This window comes from Rissa tridactyla, chromosome 3, assembly GCF_028500815.1.
Source record: "Rissa tridactyla isolate bRisTri1 chromosome 3, bRisTri1.patW.cur.20221130, whole genome shotgun sequence".
NCBI lineage: Eukaryota > Metazoa > Chordata > Aves > Charadriiformes > Laridae > Rissa > Rissa tridactyla.
In genome coordinates, this window is record NC_071468.1 from 7,766,610 (window position 1) to 7,789,833 (window position 23,224).

The 23,224-nt window shown below is 42.8% G+C and overlaps 1 protein-coding gene across 3 annotated transcripts in view; it reads left to right on the forward strand.

Annotated features, from left to right (window-relative positions):
* Nucleotides 1-2,809: 2,809 nt before the first annotated feature.
* RTN4 (reticulon 4) overlaps nt 2,810-23,224 on the forward strand; it is a 49,614-nt gene continuing 29,199 nt past the window's right edge. The window contains exons 1-2 of one of the 3 annotated variants that reach the window (XM_054194468.1): nt 2,810-3,385; nt 18,922-18,978. In XM_054194468.1, the coding sequence (XP_054050443.1) occupies nt 2,947-3,385; nt 18,922-18,978 (496 nt within the window). In that variant the 5' untranslated portion in view covers nt 2,810-2,946. Of the gene's footprint in view, nt 3,386-18,921; nt 18,979-19,804; nt 22,256-23,224 lie in introns of those variants that run through there. The other 2 variants (XM_054194469.1, XM_054194467.1) reach the window with 2 other exon arrangements.

Here is a 23,224-nt window from a genome sequence, read left to right on the forward strand (position 1 = left end):
TCAAAGTTTTTTTATTTGTTACACAAAAAAAGTGCAGATTTACAATACAAAAATAAATAAAACTCTATTTCCTTTCCTGGTATGTAATAAATTAGTGACAGATCTGAATCAGGGTATTGTATATTGACACGGTTATTAGGACCACACAGAAAACGTGAATTTTCCTTTTAGTAAAATATTTCAGGCCTGGTCATCTACTGTGAATGAGGTAAAATGCCACTGAAGATTACAGACTCTTATCCATCCATAAGGTTATTAAATCTGGCCTGTTTTGTTTGAGGTTTTTTTTTAGATAAAAGCCATCACCAGCTTGTTACTCAATTCTTAATGCAATTCAGTATATTAAGCTTCTTCAAAATGTAAAAATGTTATGAGAATTTACCTTACCCAGAACTGAGTGCTCTCCATTTTCCAAACTGACTAGCTGGTAGGAAAAGAGAGGGAGTATTGTTAAGATTTTCTTTGCATGCACTTACACGGTGGCAGCTGGTGTAAGACACTGGGTAGCAATAAATAAGTAAAAAGAAGACTCAGGTCAGTACTGGGACCAGTGCTGTTTAACATCTTTGTCGGAAACACGAACAGTGGGATGGAGCGCACCCTCAGCAAGTTTGCCGATGACACCAAGCTGTGTGGCGCAGTAGACACAATGGATGCCATCCAGAGGGACCTGAACAGGCTTGAGAGGTGGGCCTGTGTGAACCTCATGAAACTCAACCAGGCCAAGTGCAAGGTCCTGCACCTGGGTCGGGGCAATCCAGGGCACAAATACAGGTTGGGCAGAGAATGGCTTGAGAGCAGCCCTGAGGAAAAGGACTTGGGGGTCCTGGTGGATGAGAAGCTCAACATGACTCGTCAATGCGTGCTTGCAGCCCAGAAAGCCAACCACATCCTGGGCTGCATCAAAAGAAGTATGGCCAGCAGGTCCAGGGAGGTGATTCTGCCCCTCTACTGCGCTCTGGTGAGACCCCACCTGGAGTACTGCATGCAGCTCTGGAGCCCTCAGCACAAGAAGGACATGGGCCTGTTGGAACAGGTACAGCGGATAGCCATTGAAGATGATGCGAGGGCTGGAGCACCTCTGCTATGAGGACAGGCTGAGAGAGTTGGGGTTGTTCAGCCTGGAGAAGAGAAGGCTCCAGGGAGACCTTACAGCACCTTTCCAGCACCTAAAAAGGGGCCTACAGGAAATATGGGGAGGGACTCTTTGTCAGGGAGTGGAGCAATAGGATGAGGAGTAATGGTATTAAACTGAAAGAGGGGAGATTTAGATTAGATATTAGGAAGAAATTCTTTACTGTGAGGGTGGTGAGGCACTGGAACAGGTTACACGGGGAAGTTGTGGATGCCCCATCCCTGGAAGTGTTCAAGGCCAGGCTGGATGGGGCTTTGAGCAGCCTGGTCTAGTCGGAGGTGTCCCTGCCCACAGCAGGGCGGTTGAAACTAGGTGATATTTAAGGTCCCTTCCAACCCAAACCATTCTATGATTCTATGAACCAAATTAATTACTGGCTCAGTGAAGTGGAAGTGCTGATACTGGAGTTACAGCAGAGATCTTGGACTGTGATCCTCCAAGTCAAGACCCACCATTTCTACCAGATCAAAAATACCATTCAGGGATAACTGACATAATTCCATTTCTGTGTTGCCATCCTGTTTTTCATAAAGTCCCCGAATGCTGGAGATCTAACCCAAGTTTCATGCTAGAGACTCTTCCCTCTGCAGTATGAAATGCAGCCACCCTCCATGCATTTGGGTACGCTGAACAGAGCACACTCAGGAACCTCTCCTGTTGCCAGGGTGTCATCAGTCATTCTGCTTAATGGGACGTCCCACCTGAATATCCATCTTTGCATACGCTGTATCTGACATGGCCAAACGTAAGTGGCAGGAGAGTTGTTTCTTTTCCTTAAGGCCTTGTGTCGCACTGAGCTTGCAGTTTGCTTGCTGTCAGTGTTTCCATGAACTGATCCCTTTATACAGCCGCATGTGGGAGAACAAATCATCTGTGGGTTAAAAATCCATAATAATGTTGGAAGAATATTAAATATAGAATTGTAAGACCTTTTGGTCTTACTGTGGTAGCTGTGTGGGTGAAAATTGCATCAAAATATACACCATTTTAGTTAAAGTGTTACCCTCAGGGGCTCGGCCAATGTTCCGTCTCTGAGCAGAAAGCAAGAGACCACACCAGACCCTAGCACGGCGGCATACGCCAACTTTTGCTTTGTGAACAAGCTGCCATTTGCCTCCTGCACAAGTTGCCCAACTCACATTCTACAGAGATGGCTAGATCTGTTCAGATGGCCGATTTAAACCCATACGAGTGGTTAAACACGTTTGTCTCTGTTGAAAATGTCTCCCCTCCGGTCTATTTTTTTCAGACACAGTAAGTAGTTTTGCATGGCGTTCTGGTTAAAACTTCCATTGCCCTCGGAGGAAGGCGCCGACCGGCTCCACCCACCCAAGAGGTGAGGATCGGCGCGATGCCGGAGCGGCACAGGGAAGGAGCCTCACCCCCTGCGGTGCCCCGGGACCCTTCGGTCGCATCCACGGTGAGACAAACCGGGTTACAGCCGACGCGTACCCCGCAGCCCGACTCCCCGGGAAGCCCAAACGCGGGCCCCACCCCGCACTCTCCGCGCTGAACTTTACCCGACTTCGCCGTCCCCTCTCGCCCCGCCCACACGCTGCATATTCATGAGGCGGCCGCACCCCAGCGCCACGCCTCATTGGCCGTCCCGCTCCCTCCTCGCGTTCCTACTGGCCGTCGCCGCCGCCGCTCAGCGCCGCGGCGGCCGCGCCCCGCCGCCTCCCCCAGCGGTGACTCAACAGGGCGTGGGAGCCAGGTCCCGCAGCGGCGGCGCAACCCCAGCCCTCCCCCCACAGTCGGCAGAGGCACAGCCCTAGCGCCGCGCACTCATTGTTCCGCCAGCTCCAGGCACCATGGACGAGATGGACCAGTCGCCCTTGGTCTCCTCCTCCTCCGGGCCGGCGCGGCCGCAGCAGCCCCAGTTCAACTACCAGTTCGTGCTCGACGACGAGAAGGAGGAAGAGGAAGAGGAGGAAGAAGACGAAGACTTCGACGAGCAGCTGGAAGTGATGGAGAGGAAGCCCGCCGCGGCGCCCGCCGCAGCCCTGCAGGAGCGGCCGCCGCAGCTGCTGGACCTCGGCGGCCCCGCCGAGCCGCCCCGCCCCGCCGCCCCAGAGCCACCGCAGCCCGGCTGGAGCCCCCCGGGAGCCGTCTCCTCCTCCTCCTCCTCCGCCACCACGCCGTCCCCCGCGCAGGAGCAGCCCTCGGACCTCGCCCGGCCCGCTCAGCCCCAGCCGCCCGAGCCGGCCGCCGCCGCCCACCGGAGAAGAGGGTCCTCCTCCGGCTCGGCTGGTAAGTGCCTCCGCCCTGGGCAGGGGGGGGGAGGGCGGCAGCGGTCCTCCCAGCCGGGCGCATCCGCCCGAATCGCTCCGGTTCTGGCTCGTCGCGGCGCCGCCGTGAGGTTCCCTTTGTCTGCCGGCCTTCGGCCGCCTCCTGCGGCATCACTCCCTCTCCTCATCCGCGTCGGGACGCGGCCCCGCTCCCTGCGGCCCCGCCGCAGCTCGTGCGGAAAGAAGGGCTCCCCCTCCCCCTATTTTATTTTATTTTCTAAAAATTTCTTCTCTTTCCTTCCTCCTCCCCTCTGTGTTACGCTAATGGCGGGCGGGGCGAAGCGCCGCCTCGCACATGGGCCGCCGCCTGGCAACGGCCGCGTCGCGGTGGGGGGGGACGGGGCGGGGGGCGTCCGCCCGCCCGGTTCTCCCCCTCCCCACCCCACCCTGAGGCGCAGCTGCCGCTTCCCTGTCACCTGGCTGCGTTATCTCGGGCACGGTTCACCCCGGGGGGCGGCCCGACGCGTCGGGCTCCGGGGCTGGGCGTGGGGGGCGCCGGGCAGCCCTGCGGCTGGCGGGCGCGGGGGAGGAGGGGAAATACGGATGCCTGTAATCTTACTCATTTTTAAACAAATCACCTCGCTGGGAGGGGCGAGGGAGAGGAGTTCAAGAGCAGCGGCTGCCGCCTTTCCTAGGCCTGCCGTGGCGAGGCGGGGAGGCCGGAGGAAGGCGAGTGGGATGGGCGTCTCTGCGGGCCCGGGAGAGCCCGCAGCCCCGCGGCCAGCCCCGGTTTGTGGGGAGCGCCGCGCCCCGCCTCCGGACGGCGAGTCTGAATCCCCGAGAGGGAACGCTAAAGTGGTGGAGGGCGTGCGGGAGCACAAAAGGCGCGCAGGCTGCGCTCCGCTGTAGGCGTGGCAGCGCTGGGAGGAAAATGTCAGCCTCCCGTGTGCCTCCTGGGTGGCCGCAGCTACGGCCGTAGCTGCCACCTGAGGCTTGTCTGAGGGGATCACCCCTCAATGCCGGGGTACCTCGAGTTCAAAAAACGCTGCTGCCGGCGTGCCAAACCCCTTGCAAGGGCTATTGCAGGAGCTGACCCGGCGTGACTAACGTGTTGCATGCGGATTGCGATCGTGCCTTGGCTCCCCTTTTGCTCAGTGTAAAATACAGGAGCTAACGTGAGGTCATTAAAACAGCGGAAATTAACAAATCAAGGCGCCTCATTGTCATGATGGTGCTTTCTTATAGTCGTTGCTGTTGTCATATTTGTTATGTTGTGTATGGTTTAAAGATGCAGGATTTCAATAATAACTTGATGTCATGGTAAGAGTGAACATGATACTCGAGATGTAATTTACAAAAAAAAAAAGCATCTGGAACAATGAGAAAGCCTGTTGTTTAACCTGAACTTAATTTTATTTACATATGTGACATGACTTCATGGTTAGCTGAGCTTTCATGAAACCTGCTTTTTTTTTTCTGTTCTTCTGGTAGCTCTCCGTGTAGCAATATACCGAGGAGGTTTTTTTAAATTTTTATGTATTTCCACCATTTGGAGGGCAGATGCTGACAAAAACTTGCAACAGATTTAAGAGGAGGGATGCTATGTGATGGGTGAACAGATATTTTTCTAGGCAAGTTATTTGAGTGGAGCCATGGAAGGCTTGAGCAGAACAGAATGGAAGGAACAGGATCAACCAAATCTTACTGTTGCTTTGAAAAGTTGGGATAAAAGTGTGATTTCCAGAGCTGATTTGTTTTTCTTCTCCCTGATCCCTGAAGGGTAAGGCAAGGAGCACAATAATTCCTGAAATATATCTTGTCTAATAGAGTAGAGGAAACCTAACCATGTGAGAATTGGGTAGTGTAGCTGAGGAGTGGTGTCAAAGAGTTATTTTATAAGACCTAATTTGAGGGGACAGAACTTGTCAGTGATTAATTTAGAGCTTTGAAGTGAGGGCCGTCATCTCTGGGAGGCCTGGTTTCCAAAGACAAGGTGTTGTAACCCATAATGCTCATCTAATGATGGGCTGGGATATTAGAGGGTATGTCTCAAGTACTTGATACTACTAGATGAGAAGAAATTATTTTGATAAAAGCATCGTCTACTTCTGTCATGAATACTTCGGTCCTCTCAGATGCAGGAGTATTTAGTTTTGAGCGTGTTGAGCATCCATTTAAACATCTAGTATTTTTTTATTTTTGTATTTAGCAGGTGGTTAATACTGCTAATTACCAGCACTAGTAATACTGTTAAAACTATCTCAGTCAATATCTAACTTGGGTTCAAATTAGTTCACTTTCAGTCTTGCTGTGAAATTGGCAAAATCAGATTGATGCCCACAACTTGTGGCAGGGTGACTGTGGTGTGGATAGCCACGTGTTTGCAATGGTTCCCTCTCATCTGGAGAGTTAGGGTTTCATTTACTTCCAGCTGTTGTATGAGTTTAAGGTATAAGTGAAGAACTGCAGTTCACAATCCAGAAATTTTGAAAAGGTTCTGTTCCCTTCGTATTTAAAATTAAGGCTTTGCTTTAGTGAGGATTTGAGGTAAATAACTTTGGAATTCTATTTCCAAGAGGAGAAAATAGTACTGCCTGTAGCAAGTGAAGAATAGTAGGGATTCTTTTATGTGCAACAGTAGGCCATGATGCTGCTTTTTGTCAGTGTAACAATAGAGAAAATGCATGGACTACTTGATGGCCCATTACAATGTATTATTTGTATATCTGGAGGTGTTTTAAAAAGTAAATCTTTGTAATTACTATTAGTTACGTACTTCGGAGTATTCAGTATTATTGTTACAAGAGACTGTGACATAATTATCTGTAATGCAAGTCTCTGGCTGTGTATCAGCAGCCTGCCTTCTTAAGAGCTAATATAAATATTTGCTGGAGAAGAAAACAAGTAAGAGGACTGCAGTAAAACTTAGACTCTCCTGGACACTTTTTTTTGCTACTCACTGTTATGTGGATAGTAAAAACTACAGTTCTTCTTGAAAGATTGCTACTTTAATATTTCGATGGCCTAAATTTACATACAGTGCAAAGAAAAGTAAATTTGAGGTAGTTGTACATGGTAAAAACAATGCACTCTTTTTTCTTTTTTTTTTTTCTTTCTTTTCCTATCTGTCCAAAGTAAGATTACTCAGTAAATTATGATAAGGTGTTGCTTTCCATTTTTAAAGCCCTGGATCCTAGCAGCGCTAGATCCTGCTTTTAAAGGGAGGTCATATATCACTTCCCTGGAAGACACTGTTGTGTTTTGAAGTTCAACTGCACTTATAAGAAACCCGTATAATAAACCCACCGTATTGGCCACAGACTAGCATCCAAAGTGAACGAAGATTTCTCCGTATGTGTCAGTTGCCTGCAACTTGGCCACGGTTCGATACGTACACAAATGCTGTGAAGGGTCAGTTTATTAATTAGTCGTGTTTTTCCATTTAGTTTTATAGGAGTTGGTTTTAATTCATCGATGGTGAGGAGAGGTTTCATGAACAGTTTGCTTATGTGCCAGACAGTGTCAAGCAGAGGTCAGCAGGGATGGCCCAAGCTGTACCAGAAGCACACAGACTGTTCTGTATTAGAGTTGACCTTCACCAAGCTGATTAGATGGAGTGATCTATACCTGCTTCTGCTCACTCTATAGAGTGTACCTTTCGTCCCACAGTGGAGTTACGCAGATCCTGTAATTTGCGTTTTGTACAAATTCTAAAGCAGCATATATGCTCCTCAGATATTTTTTTTTTTTTTCCTGTGTTGCTGAGTTTTCTGGTGTGCTGCTATGTGTGCATAGACACATACAGAGGAGTTGTGTGGATTTTAAGGACAGAATGCAGCATGACTTGGTAAAATTATAGCTGTCCTTGAATACTACCGCTGGTGACTTTCATTTGCACCCTTCACTTATTAAAATATATTGCCGCTGATCTTCAGTGTTTCTTTGAGGTGCAAGATTTTTTCTCTTCCCAAATGTAGTCAGTAAAGCTGCAAAGGGAGGTGGTCATAACCTAGGTATATCAAAGGTAGAATGTAATTTTTTTTCTACTACACAGTTTCCGTTATAGTGACATATGTCGAGGAGAGTAACCAGCAATTTGACTGGTATAGTAAAGCTAGTATCTTCGGTTTTGTATTTTGTGTTCCCATCTAGGTGAGTTCAACAAGGGATCACTTTATTTATTTGGTTTTATTTATTGTTGCGTGCACGGGGGGCCTGCTTTGTAATTCAGCTAGTATAAGTTTCTAAGGCAAAACAGCTATTTCTTCTGTTAACCTGAAGTATGTGCAAGGATAGTCCTGCCATGTTTGATAGTGTATTTGCTTTGCATGTGTACCCTTTGACTTGCTTTCCAGGATAAAACCGCACAGCTTCCACCTACCGTATCATGATGTAGCCCTCAGGGAAGTTTTGAATTGTGTTGGGAGTTTTCCCCTTGGAGATGAAATCCTACAAACTGCAAGTTAGGAGCCACAAAGAACTACTGCTTGTTTGCCCTATTTTCCCTTCCTCCCTATTTGTACATAAGGAAGTTTGCAGTGTGTCTATGAAAGTGACGACTGTCTTGTCCACCCAGTTGCATCTCCATTGGTGAGCACTGAACCTCTTTCTTATCTCACAGATAACCAGTAACAAAACAACTCCTGTAAGTCGAGGACAACATTTAAGCCTCCCAGTCAGTGTTTTTGTCCTGCTGACTGGTACAAAATTGCCAGGAAAGTGTCAAGTCCTATTGTAACAGCTGATCGATAGATGGGTTAGAAATGAGCGGTTGTTGGACTATAAAGGCCTAAGGCCAAGTGACTCAAACCTTGCAGCTCACGAGGAGAGAAATAAGCTGTTGGCAATTGGCAGGGTGAAAAGGCAATCTTAAAGTAGATCTGTGATTGGCAAAAATATGATTTCTAAGTGGCTTGCAGATGCGTCTTGTGTTAGTTCAGCAATTTGCGGTGCACTTTTCTAGTATAACTTTCTGGTTGGTGTATTGTGAGGATGTTATTTTCACTTTTCCTTTCTCTTCCTCCACTGCCCAAGATGGGGAGGATGAGGATTTTGGAGAGCACTAAGTAGCACTGGCTACTTAGCAGAAGGCATATAGGCATCCTTCTTCTAACCCCGGAGACCGGTTTTCCCACGCTGTTAGAATCCTGTGGGGTCTTTGCTGCTTGACACCCAATTTTGAGGGAGGTTAGTGGCTTTGATTTCCTGTTTCAGTGTCCGTTTTGCCACACCCAACCGCTTGGTAGCTCTCATCAGAGTAGTCTGGCCTTGGTGAGCTGGGAAGGTACCAGAATAACAAAGGGCAGTTAACCTACAACTTGAGGCATGTCTTGGTGTGCTTGGGTTATGTTTTTCTTTTCCCTGTTAATATTTTGAATGAAATAAACTTTTTTTTTTTTGAGCTGGTGTGTTACTATAGCAACTACAAAGCTCAGATACAAAAATTAGCAATGCATAGTTCAATCTGAAAATGTCTTTCAGGTTCTAGATATTTTGTAAGCAAGGAAATAATTCTTGGTCTTTTGCTGGCTAGAAAATGTAAAGCAACATGTAGCTTACAGATAAATTGTCCTGAGATATTCTGAAACGCTTGTGCGTGAAGTAGGAGGAAAATTGTGTAACTATCAAGCTGCATTAGAAACGAAAGAAAAAAAGCTATTATTACCAAGTAAAAAAACAGTGAACTGTGAGACCTATTCTAAGTAGAACAGTCAAGTATGTTTTCAGGTGGGTTTTTTATTTCTTGTTTTATGATCTAAAATAGCAATTACTCCTGTTTATGCTTTGAAAACACTGCATAATGTTTTCTAAGACCGGCAGCACAGTACAGCTAGCACTGAGATCACTGAACTACAGCCCTATGACGTACATTTGGTGGATAGCTTTTAAAATTGGTATTTCCATCCGTAAGAGCTATTACAATAGCAATAAAATAATGGGCTTATTAATATTCACAAAGCCTGAAAGAGTAGAATTATCTCAGTAGAATGTTTGTATCTTTCAAGTGGAAATAATCAATCTGCTACTAACTGTAGCTGTCAAAATATGAAGATTTTAAGTTAGAGATGTTTTTAAATTAATATTCTTCCTCATGGTTTTTAATGGGTTCGTCTCCATTTATTGCCTTCTGATGTATGAAGACAGCATACTTTTTTTTTTTTTTTACTTGCTCACACGCACGTGGAATTGTTAGGAATACCAGTTTGACCCTCCCTGGTTTTGCTGGAAGGCTTGATTTGTGTCTTAGCAATGTACTGTGAACTTTTACTTGCAGTTTTTAATAAACGCGGCAATCATGTCATCAACTTCGTTGGCTAGGAAGAATACGTTAATGGAGAAGAAACAAGACTGAGATGCTGCTGGTCTAATGTCAAAATCCTACTGCTTATCCCGTCATTACTGGTTTGTGACAGTTTTTCTTGAACTCTGCTATTCCCTCTTTTCTGACAGAAGATAAAATTCCTTAATGCCTGTCCGTCTCTGTCCTTTATGTGTGAGATGGAAATGAATGCCACGTAAAACAGATGAAAGAGCATGTGCAAGGCCTTCAAAAGTAGGTTGTAGCTGCAGAACTGAAAGGAAAAGGAACAAGCAAGGTCGGAAGGAAGCAGAAAGATGCACGTGATAGAGGTTGAAGAAAGGTCACGTCATTCTTGCTCTTCAGCCTGGTCTTCAAGTATTCATGCCTTTGGCTTGAGAAACGCTGTTCAAAGGGCAAAGCAATTAATTTCTAGTGTTTTAAACACAAGTTTTCTTTAAAAGACCACATTGCTAGATAAGAAGCTCAGTTTTCCCGTGTGAGTTGTTTCAAAGTGACAGATTGAAGCAGATAGCTAAAACCTGTATTGACCAAAATCTGTTGCAACCCAGGAAGTGGTGCTGTTAAATATCTGATGATCTCTGTTGAAGAGGAGGGTATCAGGTATCATTTTTTCTCTTTTGAGATAAAGATATCTTATGCATCTACTTGTTTTTATTTTACAGACTATAAGCTCATATGTCAGAGGCTTGTCACGCAAGGTAATGTGTTGGGAATAGATGCTAAAAGAAATCAGTAGCATTTCTTCTATGTTCTTTAAAGATTAATTCCAATTTAAAGATTAATTTTAGTTTAAAGACTAAAATATATTCTTCCACAATGATAAAGTTGATAATCTAAATGCTGCTTGATTTGTTTAATTGTGGTGAAAGCAGAGAAAAATTCCATCTGTACAAATTGGTGAAAGGTAATCTTATGATTGGTATAGTCTCCAAAATTAAATTGGATAATGTCTGCATAATGATAGGATTTTCATGGCTCTTTAGACTTCCTGTCTTTGAATAAGTTCTGCTGTAATTATTATATTTTTCTGCTTCGTGGCACTGCCAGAACCCAAATTTCTGTTTGTTACTTCAACATATGGTTATAAAGAGTCTGGGTCTGAAGGAAGCCTTATTTAGTTTTTAGAGGAATTATCTAGTATTTGTTTTATTACAAATATTGTCCAAGACTGAATACTTATCTTTAAAGCCATATCTAGCTGGACACGTGTTTGCAGCTGACTAGATTGTTTCTTTCTGCTTCTTTCTTTTTAATTAATGTATCAAAATAAATTAAATTGGTGACTGTGAATGTGCATGTCTGACATTGTTCTAAATTCATTCTAAGCTTTGCTATTAAATATATTTGTGATTTATATATGAAATATAGTTGTATTTCAAGTCATCAGAGATGGGCTGTGGACAGCTGAAGTTGATTATTGTGGCCACCTGACTTTATTAATTGGAGGTATTTACCCACCACCTGATGTGAACTCTGTAAAGAGACAGAATTTAGGTGATTACTGTCAGTTGATACTCTTGGGGGAGAAGGCACGGGCCTTCAGGGCACCGTTAATCTATGTGGCACTTCCTCTTCTGTGAGCTTAGTTTATGCTCAGAAGCCAAATGGTTTATCTTTGTTCTTCAGAGGATTTAACTTTCCTCATGGTGAGCCACTGTGGACTGCTGGTCCGTGATAGGTATGTGTGTCTCATTTCGGAGAATTCCTTGTTCTCTTGTTATACTTGGTATAAGAATAATGAAGGCTTCTTTGGAGCTGATGTATGTGACTTTTTTTCTTTGTTCGTTTACTTTTAATAACAAAATATGCCAGATAAAATTCTGTCCCTGCTCTGAGGAGATAACGGTGGCACTCATACGGATGAGGGGCATTTGATAGGAAGTGGCATTATAGAGCCATCCTCTGAAATGCCTCTTGGATCCTGTCTATAGTGTTATCGATCAAAATGCTTGTTTGCAAGAGTGAGGTGAGGCTGGTGGTTACGTGTCTGAAGTATTTAATGGGGTCTTAAAAAAACCATGGTTGTAGTGCATACTTATTTTGACAATCTGGGAATTGTAATGGAAAGAGTTGTAGCAGAGCCAGAATTAATGTATCTTCCTTGTCCATCTGTTCTTGCTTTGGTTGGCAGTTGGGTATTGCAGGGGAGTGGTACCGTCTTTCTTGCTTTTTACTCTATAGCTGATCAAAAGAAGATGAAATGGCATATACCTTACCTCTGTCATTGTACACTTTACAGTATCTGCCTTGCTGAGCAACTCACCTCAAATGTAATTTTTCCAAAAGAGGAAAAGTTGCTGCAAGTTGGACCATGTAAAAATGATATTGGAAAAAAAACTTCCTTAAACCAGCTTGGTTATAGGTTTCTGCTTAGACAATAAAAAAGTACTTGCTTCTTGCTGGATACACGTATTTCCATAAACGGACTATTTAAAGCAGCAAGCATTGTTTGAAATGCTTGTTTTGAGTTTGTTTTCTCATTTCATGTTACTTGAAATAGATGGAAGAAATCTGCTGTGCAGCATAGTGCAACTCGCTCTGCAAGTGATGCATGATACCACTTTGCAGTAATTTCTGTGAAGACCTGAGACGACCTACAGCTGCCTCTGTTAATAATCAAAACTCTTGGATCCTTTTGTGATCCTAGCTCTGATACCCTCAAGATGTTAAAACTAGAGCTCCTGTTTTCACGTAAATCTTCAGCAGTCTCCATCTTGTGTAGCAGCTTGTGTACTTTCCTCAAAGATTTCCAAGCAGTTTACAGTCTGAGTTTCCTAAACTGGAAGAAACTTCTCTTTATAAACTTACATATAAAACTAAAAAGAGCCAAATGAGGAAACCTAATTATTTGCTGTGGCTCTGCAGCTTGATCTAATGATGTGAAAATATGCTATTGATAGTTAATGTTCTTTATCGTTAATGCCTTAAATATTTGGTGAAATACCATATTTAGAACAATTGCATCATAACAGGAGATGACTTAAATGGAGTTTGTGTAGGCAGCTGCTTTTCTCAGGAAATTCTTGTGAAGTTGTGTGCCCTTATTTACTCTGGAGTAGGAATTAGGCATCCAAGAACTTGACTCTCCTTGAAGTAATTTCATTTAACTTTTAAATGGCCAGGTGTGTTGTCTTTCACTCTTTATGCCAAGAGTTAACAATTTACTCGTAATAATTTGATATCGATGCACACAGGAGGGGAAAAAAAACCCCAACCATGGCAGTTCCTCCCCATGGTTATGAAGTGTGAGGGTGTACTGCATTGCTCTGCAAAAGCCCTGAGGTTTTTGTAGTTCTTGAATGTGTAAAAGAGTAAAACTTCATGGTAGTACTACGTATGTATGTTTCGCTTAGCTAACGGTTCGAGATTGAGAAACGCTGCTTGGGGCAGTCTCCACTGTGGACAAATCAACAACTCAGTGCATTGAAGAAGCAGGCAATTTCTCTTTCATATCTGTCCTAAAGGTATTGCTGCAAATGTTACTCTTACACTACGTATGAGTCTGGTCACAGATGCTGTTCCTTTGAGTACTAATTTTGCCCTGTTTTCTTCTATTTGTTAAATATTTATATTAACAGGAGAGGCCCTTCAGAATCAGTGTCCCATTGTGGTAGGTCTGTACGATAAAAGCAGTCCCTGTTGTGTTCGTTAGGCATTTTGCTCACTTTCTAAATATGCAAAGGTGAAGTGGATTCTTAAACTTTATTTTTGCCAACTGTTTTTTGTTTTAGAACAGCGTACATTTTCCAGTAAACTAATCTGGGAAATATTTTTTCATTTTTCTGAAGACTGAAACTGCCAACTAGCAGTCTCATACAATCTCCTACCAAAGCTGAACTGCATCAGGATGAAGTTTACTCTGTGTTTATATGTAGAAAATAAAATATTTAGAATTTTTTTTTCCCAATGCTAAGCTCATAGGTAAAAATAAGGAGAGTATCAGAACAGCAAACCTACCTTACCACAGACCTGATGCTTGGAAGGAGTCACATGCAAGAGCAGGTGGAAAGGTATCCAAAAATCCAGTGATGAAGGATAGAACGTGTTATTTCTGAGCTCTTATTTTCTGTGACTAAAGTCCTCTGCTTTCTGTTAGCAAGTATGGCTTTTTTGAGGGGGAAAGAAAAGGCAGTTTTTCGTAAATGCTTTTCTTGGAATTGTCAGTTGACTACTTTTTCATTTTACTACTAACTTTAGTACTTTCTAACTTTACTAACTTCTTTCTTAGTTGTCTGGGGGATCTCCCTCCATTTATTTCTCTGCCTTTTATCCAAAACTTTGATATTAAATTTAAAGTTTTATGTGGCTAATATCAGTATCTTGTAACAACACCAGTTAGTGGTGTTAGTGGACAGTCAGCAAAACTGAGTTCAAAAGGACACCTCTTTGTCATGCTGGTGTCAAGGTTTTTTTATTTTTAAACAAAACTGAAATCTATTTTTTGTTGGTGAAGCTCATGTTTTAGCTGAATCCATAAGATAAAGTTTTAAGTATGAAAGTCTGTGCTAATGAAAGGAGAAGCTACAGGGTTGTTTGTGTGTGGTTTTGTGGGTTTTTGTTTTGGTTTTTTGTTTTTTCTAGGGAATATTGAATTTGCAAAAAGTCAAGGTAAAATTTGAGAATGTTTTTGGTTAAAAATAGGACTGCAACCAGAATAAATCACTTTGTGCATCACTTTGTTCATTTGTTTCTTAAATGCTTTTCCTTTCACTTCAGGGGAATGTTCGTATATGTGGACATTGGAGTGTGTGCTAGTGAGCAAAACTGTTAACTTTCTTGTTAGGCACACTGTAGTCATGCGTTTGGTAATGCGTGGGTGTATATGTTTGAATACAATATTAGTATTTTACTGAATAAGATCACCTGAGCAAGGTTGAGTATGTCTATAAAGTTCTCTTTAAAAGCCATTGATGGGACTACTTCAGTAACTAATATAAAGTAGTACCATTCACAAATAGCAGATCTGCCTTTTTCTTAACTGTAATGCTGAGAGTAGGTTACTAACCTGCCTCCTTATGGATTTTTGGCAGATAAAATTTAGAGTAAAGACTCTCTTCTCCTGGAGACTTAGTGTTCACGCAGAATCACAGAAAGAGGTCATTTGGAGGTCTCATTCCTCTGTATTTCATGAAACAAAATCTGTCTTCTGATGGAAATAGTAATTGAGCAGTTTACCTTACTAATATTTTTTGTTGTTGTGATTTGTAAAAACTGAAGACTTGTTTACCTAGATTTTCTTTATATCTTTGGATGAAGCTTTGCTGTAGCGAAGGCCCACTTTGTAGGTCAAGAAAGGAGTTTTGGATATGCACCTTTACTTGAAAATAATCTTGCTTAAAGCTTGATACATTCTGAATTTTTTTACTTGATTCTAGGAGTAGTGTACTACTTTGTTTCAATTACCTAATTTCTGCCATTGATGTGCAAATAGGAAAAGCCACCCTCAGTGATCTGTCCACCTCACACTTCTTTTACAAGTGAAGTTATCCCACTAAACATAGTACTTTATTAGAAAACTTTATTACATCTGTAAGCTGTTACCAGCGCTACCTCTTGAGCCATGGGTGGGAAGAGGCAGCTGGTTTTCTAGACTTCTCTGCAAGTTTTGGATGAAGTACCGTGCAGGTCCTTGTGGTATGCCTTTCAGCCTGGCAGTCTTGCTGTGTGCCAGGCAACGGTCTGATAGATGCAGCTGCATTTTTATTTTTTTTTTTCCCTTGTCTACAAAAGCACCCACAGAGTTCTGTTTCTAAAAGGTTTCTACCTCCCAACATCAGAGGTTAAGACTTTTCAATGTGAATGTCATTGCTGAAAAAAAGCACCATTCCTTTCACCATGTCATTGGAATTACGATTAGAAGAGAACGGGTGGTTCACATGCTCTCAGCAGTTATGCTGATGTGAGAGTTGCAGAGGTTCTACTCTGTTCTCCCTGCTTGCCTGGAGGTGTTATGCAGGGCCTAGAGCAGGAAAAAGTCCTTGTATCTTCATCCTTTCAGCAGGAAGAAATGCCGTTCTGAGGTGGGCGGAGGGAAAGTGGGTGGTTCTCCTTGGCTGGTTAGGAAATACTGCTTTTATGTAATCACTTTTCACACTCCAGCTACGCGTGGAAAATAAAGTTTGGGTGTGGGCATAATATCCTTCCATTAAGAGGACCTGGGAATTCAGTGACTGGCATAGCTATTGTATGTTTTGGTGTTGAGTAAATGGAAGCCAAACCTGAGAAGGAGTTTCTGCATTGTTCTGTCTTAATGGAGCACTGAAAAAATCAGTGCCCATGTTCCTAAAACCAGTGTTCCTCATCAGAGGCCAAAACCTCTCTCTTCTGGGGTTGAGAAGTATTCAAAAGATTTTAAGTCTAGAATTTTTTGTAGAGATTGCTGCAAGTGTACTGCACCTTCAGGGGCTTGTTGTGTATTTTCCTCTTTGCCTCTTTTTCCCAGTGGGCTCTGTATTCTTTCTTTGCCCTTCTTTTATTTCCATGTTCTCAGCACCTCCACTCCATTGACTTGTTCTTGGTTTCCCTGTGAGACCCCTTTCTGTTGCGCTGTCTGGGCTCTCTGTCTTCATGCCGCACAATCGGGTCTTGAGAGGGGAGAGAAAGCATCAGGGACCTGACCTCTGCTCCAAAGTGTAGACCCTTTCCAGCAAACAGACGTTATGCTGCTTTGGCACAACCTGGAGGAGGTGACAGCACGTGGTTTCAGGGAAGGTACAGGCTGAGAAGTAGTCTCTGTTACCACCTTCCTGGTGAACTGCCACATCACAGGTCCCTTGAGGGTTTGGACATGGTGTCTGTGTGCAGTGCTCCAAGGGGATCATGCCACATGTGGGTAAGAGATGAGGTGATAGATTGACACAGGCTCAGGCGTGGAGTTTGTGGACGCTACTGCTCCCTTTAACCAACAAGTGATTAGGTATTTCAGCAGGATAAGCATCCAGTACACACGTAGAGGGACACAGTTCTACATTTGTGGTCAGGTGTTGCTTGCTTGGTCCATCTAGGCATAATGTTGAGAGAAGAGGAGAGTGTGCTGCTGCTTGGTGCAAACCCTAAGGCTCGCTAGCCTAAAATCTAAAGTCCAACTGTAGCCCTAGATGTAGCAGGCACACTAGAAACTGAAGGAAAAACTTCTGATATTACTGCTAAAAGCCTAATTTTGAGGAAGACAGAGCCACTCTGGACTGATTAGTCCCAAGCGGCACTCTCACCGAAGCCCCTTGTTTTGCTCTCCAAACCAGGTGACTTGCTGACTTGTCTCATGGGGTGGTGGGCCCCTAGTGAGCAATCCTCTTGCAGAAGAGATCCCACTGAGCCAGAGCATGCGAGTCGAGCTTCTTCTGAAATAAAAGCCATACGTCATGTCAGCGTACAGATGAACGTTGCAGTTTTGTGACTTAGTGTCACATATTGATCAGTTGTTCTCCAGTGTGGTTTTTGGCCTTAAAAGCTTTTGCTGCCACTGGTTTAATGTCTTCAGAATTGAGGTTTCTCTCTGTGTGGTCCTTAATGGGAAAATGTAATTTCTAGAAAATGGAACAGAAATCCTTTTGGCCTGGCAGGACTTGAGGAAGCTTCTAAATACTGAGTCCTACACTCCAACTTTATTACCAACTTTACCAACTTCATTTCTTATGTCTTGACATATTTTGTGGGTTATAAACATCACTTGAAGATAGCAATGGTCTGCAAAAGAAAACCAAACCAACCGACTGTATATTGTGATGGGAAATGTTGGTTGTGAGGAGACTTGAATTTTGGAAAACTGCTGGTGGGATTAACTTGAGCAAGCCAGACAGGTCATGAGTATCTCGAAGTGGCATTGCTTTTGCAGAAAGTCATGGTTCAACAAAAATTACCTTAATGCTTTGCTTTACTGAATTATTATGTAAGTGCTGCCAGGTCTACCATATTTCTCATTTTTTGTCTTTTAAAATCAATTGCTTCTATTTTTCTTTGCTTTTAATTTAAAAAAAAAAGTTCATATAGTCATTTTTGTCCAGGCAAATAGCAAAACTAAAGGTTGTTGATGTCTGTACTGTAAATTCATAATTTAATTGAAATGCTTTAATATAATTTTTGCATTCTAGTACAACTGATGTAAATTGCAAATATTTTTTAACAGCCTTAATTTGAAACATTTATGCACTCCTCAGAATGAAATATATTTACCTTAACGTAACGCCAACAAGCCACAATGGACCTGGGAAAAATACTGCTGCTGACACAGAAATCCAGAGATGGACTGGTTTTGATTTGGCCTGGTTCCTTAATGATGCCTGGTATTGGTGCTTCTAGGCTGTTTTTTCATTAAATGCTTCATGCAGCTTAGTAAAATGTCGCAGTTGTATGCTTTTACTTCAGATAATGTGCAATATGAAACTCTGGGATTGTCTGGCTTCTCACCATCATGCATTGGTGAAGGAGGGTGTCTTCCTTAGCTTAGGAGAAGGGTATTCTTTCTTAGATTTACTTAGTTCTCTGAGTGGAAATTGGAGAGCTGGGATTGTCTGGTGAAATATTAAGGTTAAAAAAAACCAACAAAAAACTACTCTGCAAAGCAAAATATGCCCCTTGGATCATGCCGAAGTAGGCTTTCAAAATAATGGCTTCATTTGGAAGCTTGTTTACGTTACAACACAAAAATAGTAAAGACATGAAGCAAATAGTGCAGTCTGTTACCAATTTGATTGAAGCAAATAGTGCAGTACTGTTACCAGTTTGATCAGTATCAGAATGCCTGATCAGTGCTCTGTTCGTGTGGAGTTTCTAAGCTTACTTTAATCACTTTAACTTTTCACAATTTTTCGTTGAGTCTCCTTATCGCTGCTGTTCTCGCACAAGTTAGTTGGCGTTAGGAGACCCTCTGGACAAAGTGAGCTGATTGACACTGACACACTGTCCTTAATGGCAGGTGTTCTTTCTGGTGCTGGAGACACTGTAGTTGCTCAGTACGCGTGGAAGTTTGAAGAATGAAAATAAAAAGCTGTGGTGTATCTTACCCTAAGACTGGTCCCTGGCTTGGAGCGTGCCTCAGTAAAGATCCCATTGTAAATAGAGAATTCTGGGCGTTCCCTCTCTCAAATTACCCGGCTTGTATTTAGTTCTGTGGTTCTCTGTGGGTGTAGATATTGGCTATGGATCTGTTTGATTGAGTGGGAACTGACTACTTGTGTGCTTTCTCCCCTCTTCAATCTAGCCTTTATTTCTGCTGAGGTTATTTATTTGTTTTTCAGATGAGACCCTTTTTGCTCTTCCCGCTACATCTGCGCCTCTGATGCACTCCTCTGCAGGCAAGTTCTTTCTGTTCACCTTTGTCTGAATACATCCTGCATTTCTGATCTGATCTCATTAACTCTTTCTGATTAGTCTGCCTTTACTAAAAGTCAGCATGGGTCCAAGAATAGCCTCTATTGCATTTTTCAGTTTTGACTTTTCAGTTGATCTATTCAAGATTTTAATATGCATTCATTTCTTTACATGGTAAACTGTTTTATAAACAAGCTACAGCCATCTGTGAATTCTTGGACCTTTGATCTAGGAGAGAAGTTATTAACAGGTTAACACATCAAAGCATAGTTGCTTTACTGATTTAGCAGAAAGATTTAATACATAGTAACTTTCTGCAGTAAAATTTGTACCTCTGTGATTTTTTTAGTGGTTTTTTGTTAGCTACGCTGTCCGCCAAGTTCCCGTTTAAAAAAAATGTTAAAAAAAGACTTCTTACTGGCATGCACGTTTGTGCATGTGTTTATGCACAAGCATATACACAAACCCTCTCTCTGTCTCTCCTTGCCACCTGACCCTCCCTCTCTCACTTAGTTAATATGGCCTGCTATGCTTGGATGCTCTGTACTTGTCTGGCATCTTCAGCTTTACTGTGATCTTTGCGCTGCATAAAGTTGCTGCTTCTCTAGCCTCTTGCATACTTCTCTGCTAGAAGTGGTGAAATAGAATAGCATACTTTAACTGATACTTTGTTTTAATGGCTAATAGTATTTATGATAGAACTTGGAAGAACCTCTTAATAACTAACATCATGTGAGCCTGTCATGAAAGTTTGCTTTGACTTTAAGAGCACTTGCATTCTCTAACTTTCCTTTCTGTCCACGGTCACAGAAAAAGTTATGGACTTGCAGGAGCAGCCAGTTAGCACTAAGTCGCTTGGTCAAGAGGATTTTACTGCAGTCCCACTTGATACTGCTCCTTCTCTTCACTCCTTCTCTCCTATCTCAGCTGATTCCTTTAAAGAGCATTCAGCCTTTGATACGCTCTCAGATGGATTACCTGCAAGAGGCATTTACAAAGAAAATGCAAGTGAGGTTTATAAAGAGAGTATGGAAAAGGCAAGAAATCCATTTCTTGCGGAGGGAAATGAAAAAGACATTTCAGAAATTAAATACTCGGAACCTGCATTTGCTAAAGCAGAAGCAGCCATTTTATCTCAAGCTAAAAATGAAATGCAGCTAGAGGGCCCTAAAGAATTACCTAATCTGGAGAAAATGCCTGCAGAGCAGCTGAAAATATCTCCAGAAACTCCTCAAGATTCGTTTGAGAAAAACGAGGAAGATCTCTTTTATAACAAAGACAAATACGGAGGTGGTGATGATGGCGAAAAAGGAGCATTGAAAGAAGACCCTCTTAGGAGAGAGGAATATGCATATTTTAAACCATTTGAGCCAATATGGGAAGTAAAAGGTGCTAGTCACGGACTGAGCAGCATGAGAGAGGATGCTGGAAGTAAGACAGATGCCAAACAAGAAAGCATTTTAGATGAGAAATATGCTGTAGATACGCTGGATGTGCATAAGGATTATGAAAGAGAGAGTGAAGGCAGTGCTAAAGATCTCTCTTTCCCAAGTACCCCAGAAGCTGTAAAAGAACCTTCGCAGAGTTACATCACTTGTACTAAATTTGAATCCTCTATAAGTCCTGATGGTAACAAAGTCAAACCTCTTTCTCCACTAGAGAAAGGCACTTCAGAAAATAGAACCGATGATGAGAAAAAAATTGCGGAAATGAAAGCTCAGACAAGCCCAGAACAAGGCGACTTTAGCACTGGAACAGTTGGCAAGCAGGAAGGCCAGGAAGCTGAGTATGCTAAAACAGAGAGTATATCAACAGTGCCATCTGACGCTGCAGCTAATATGCCTGAAGGTCTTACTCCTGATCTAGTACAAGAAGCATATGAAAGTGAAATGCATGATGCGGCGTGTACAAAACTTGCTTATGAAACAAAGATTGATTTAGTTCAAACCTCCGAGTCAGTACCAGAGACTCTGAAACCCGTGATGCAACTCTGTCCCTCATTTGAAGGGTCAGAAGCTGCTCCATCGCCAATATTGCCTGATATTGTTATGGAAGCCCCAGTGAGCACTGGGACTGCTGGTGCAGAAGCATCTGCTGTGCAGCTCGAAGCTTCCCCATTAGAAACATTTATTCCTACTGCTAATTATGAGAATGTAAAAGAAGAGGCTGAAAAACCTCCCTCATACCAAGAGGCTGCGAATGTACCACTGACACAAGCCCAAGAAGCAAAAGAGACGCTAGCATTTAAAAAACCTGATCATGAGAGTAGTGCCAGTCCTGAAGATATAGAGACTCCATATATATCTATTGCATGTGACTTAATTAAGGAAACAAAGGTCTCTGGTGAATCTGCTTCTCCATCCTTTACAGATGATTCAAAGATGCCAATAACAGAATGCATTTCTCAGGATGTGCCTGAACACAAGGAACTTGTTGAAAAACTGTCTCCGCAGTTTGGAAAATCGGACTTGTTTAATAGCCAGGTGATACCTGACTTTACTGAGAAAGTGAGTGAAGATCCATCCCTCATCTTAAAAAGTAAATCAACTGAGAATATTGTAACTGATGATGAACGTGAAGAACGACTGGTGGATTCAATAGCTGCCACAGGCAAGCCTTATCTGGAGTCTTTCCAACCTGAACTGGACTCTTCCAAAATTGTTGCTGCTGTGCCGTCTGAGCCAACACCTACAAAAATAGCCAAGGCAGAGAAGATTCCTCTTCAAATGGAAGAGCTGAAAGCTATGGCTTATTCAGCTGATGTATCTGTTGCTATGGAACCAAAACTAGGAGACAACAAAGCGCTCTCACCCATGGAGTCTTCCCCAGTCCCAATGGAAGAAGACTTTGTGATGTTAGCTCATCCTAAAACCGCTCCCGAGTTTGTGGCAGAAGCCACTGACAGAGAAGTAATGCATAAAGATGAAAGTGAAGAGATTGGTAAGGCGATCAAAGGTGAGAACAGGCAGCTGCCTTGCCCAGAGCTACCCTGTGATCTCTCTATAAAGAATGTAGAAGTAAAAGCTGAGGAAGATACTAATGCCTTGAAAAAGTCCTTGGAGGCTGTGGACAGAGAAGTGCCTGAAGTATCCATGATGTCCTTACCAGACACAGATACCTCACCTTTACCTGCTGAAAAAGAGATAGTCAGTCTAGTAAAACCAGAAACCTTTGAGAAGGAAGCTGAGCGAGAAGCTGCTTCTGTTAAAGAAAAGAAAAAACCTACTGCTGTATTTTCAGCAAAGCTGAATAAATCTTCAGGTAATCTGTGTATGCTGTCTTGCAGTTCAGTAATCTGCATAATTCTTTAGCTAAACTTAAGCATGTCATGACTTAACGCTTTTTAAGTCACTTTCTGTAAACTTCTCTATGTAGGCTGAGGGTAACAGAAAATGTTAGTGCCTGCACTTTTACCTTTTTGCATATTCTGATTGCTTTAGTACGCTTTTTTTTTTCTGTTTATCAGGAATGGTCTCACTGTCTCTAGTTTTCTCCTTCAGTTCTCCTGCTGGTGATCTGTTAATACAGAAATAAGTCAGAACTCACTACAGTCTCTTCTATGGTTGTCTACAGGCTGGGCATTAGGTGGCCTTCCAAACTTGCTCTTAGTAAGCCAAGGATGGTGTTTCAGTCTGCTGTGCGTACACGATTTGAAGAGGCATTTCTTTTCCACACGCAGTTCAGATATCAGACTTTGACACTTCGGAAGATACCCTTGCTGCTGCAGTATGTACAACTTGTGTCTGGGATCTGGAAAAGACCTGGCGCATTTCTGCTCACGTGAATTGCAGCTTGCACTAGATGAAGGCCAGGGTTTAAAATAAATAGTGCATGTGAGGGAGCTTAGTATTGAGGTTACTAGGAAAGTGGCCATTAAGAAGCTGAGTACCCTGTAGACATTAAAATTGGTTTGTACACAGCACAGATAATAACTTCCATTTTTCTTTTCAGGTGGGGCTTTCACTTCAGTGTTGTTTTTTTTCTGGTAAGGTGTAGTTAAAGTTGTGGAAAGTTGAAGGAAGGTTAAGATCATTGTTGCGTTGCATTCTGTTCTCTAAACTGAACGCCTCATGAAGTTAATGCTCTTTGTAGACTAGAGGAATATTTTGCTTTTTAATATCGCAGCACTCTGCTGCTACTTAAGTCTTGCACCGGAGGCATTCCTGCTAAAAAACAGTGACTGCAGAAAGCGCAATTGCTCTGTTCTAAACAGAAAATCAAATGTTAGTT